Genomic DNA, 509 nt, shown 5'->3' with positions numbered 1-509 from the left:
TGGTCATATATATGTGCAGGAATAATATAGTACTGCAGTCTGGCACCCCCGCCGAAGGACACCTGCGCGTCTTCGACATCAGCAGAGGTGCTCGTCAGATGCATACAAATGCACTTGCGATTGTTATGGCGTCGAAGAACATGATGCAAGAGTTAGTATTTATAATTAATCCTGTTAATTTTGTTGACTGCAGGAAACTGTTTATTGCGTTCGTATTGTGTTTAACGGAATTTGAGTATCGTATATGTCTTTATAGAAATTATCATAATTTTCTTACAGTTTCAAGCTCTCGAAGGATCAGGGTGGACATGGTCTAAGGAATCTCAATGTAAGAAGCACGGTGCTGAGTGAGATGTGCCCGCGAAACCCAGACTGCAGGGGGATTAACCAAAAGTACCGTACTGTAGACGGCTCATGTAACAATCAGGCCAACCCTGTGTGGGGGAAGAGTAACACTCCAGTTCAGCGTATCCTCCCTCCCACTTATAATGATGGTGTGTTTGGTTATG

The 509-nt window shown here is 43.8% G+C and overlaps 1 protein-coding gene across 1 annotated transcript in view; it reads left to right on the top strand.

The window, feature by feature from the left end:
• LOC119593861 (chorion peroxidase-like) overlaps positions 1 to 509 on the top strand; it is a gene marked incomplete at its 5' end in the record, with an annotated part of 4,826 nt that overhangs the window by 595 nt on the left and 3,722 nt on the right. Inside the window, 2 exon segments of the mRNA XM_037942891.1 lie at positions 20 to 151; positions 280 to 494. Coding sequence (XP_037798819.1) covers positions 20 to 151; positions 280 to 494 — 347 coding nt within the window.

Source organism: Penaeus monodon, chromosome 32, assembly GCF_015228065.2.
Source record: "Penaeus monodon isolate SGIC_2016 chromosome 32, NSTDA_Pmon_1, whole genome shotgun sequence".
In the NCBI taxonomy this organism is placed as follows: domain Eukaryota; kingdom Metazoa; phylum Arthropoda; class Malacostraca; order Decapoda; family Penaeidae; genus Penaeus; species Penaeus monodon.
The sequence above is the reverse complement of the archived record's forward strand: the minus strand, read 5'-3'. Positions and strand labels throughout refer to the sequence as shown.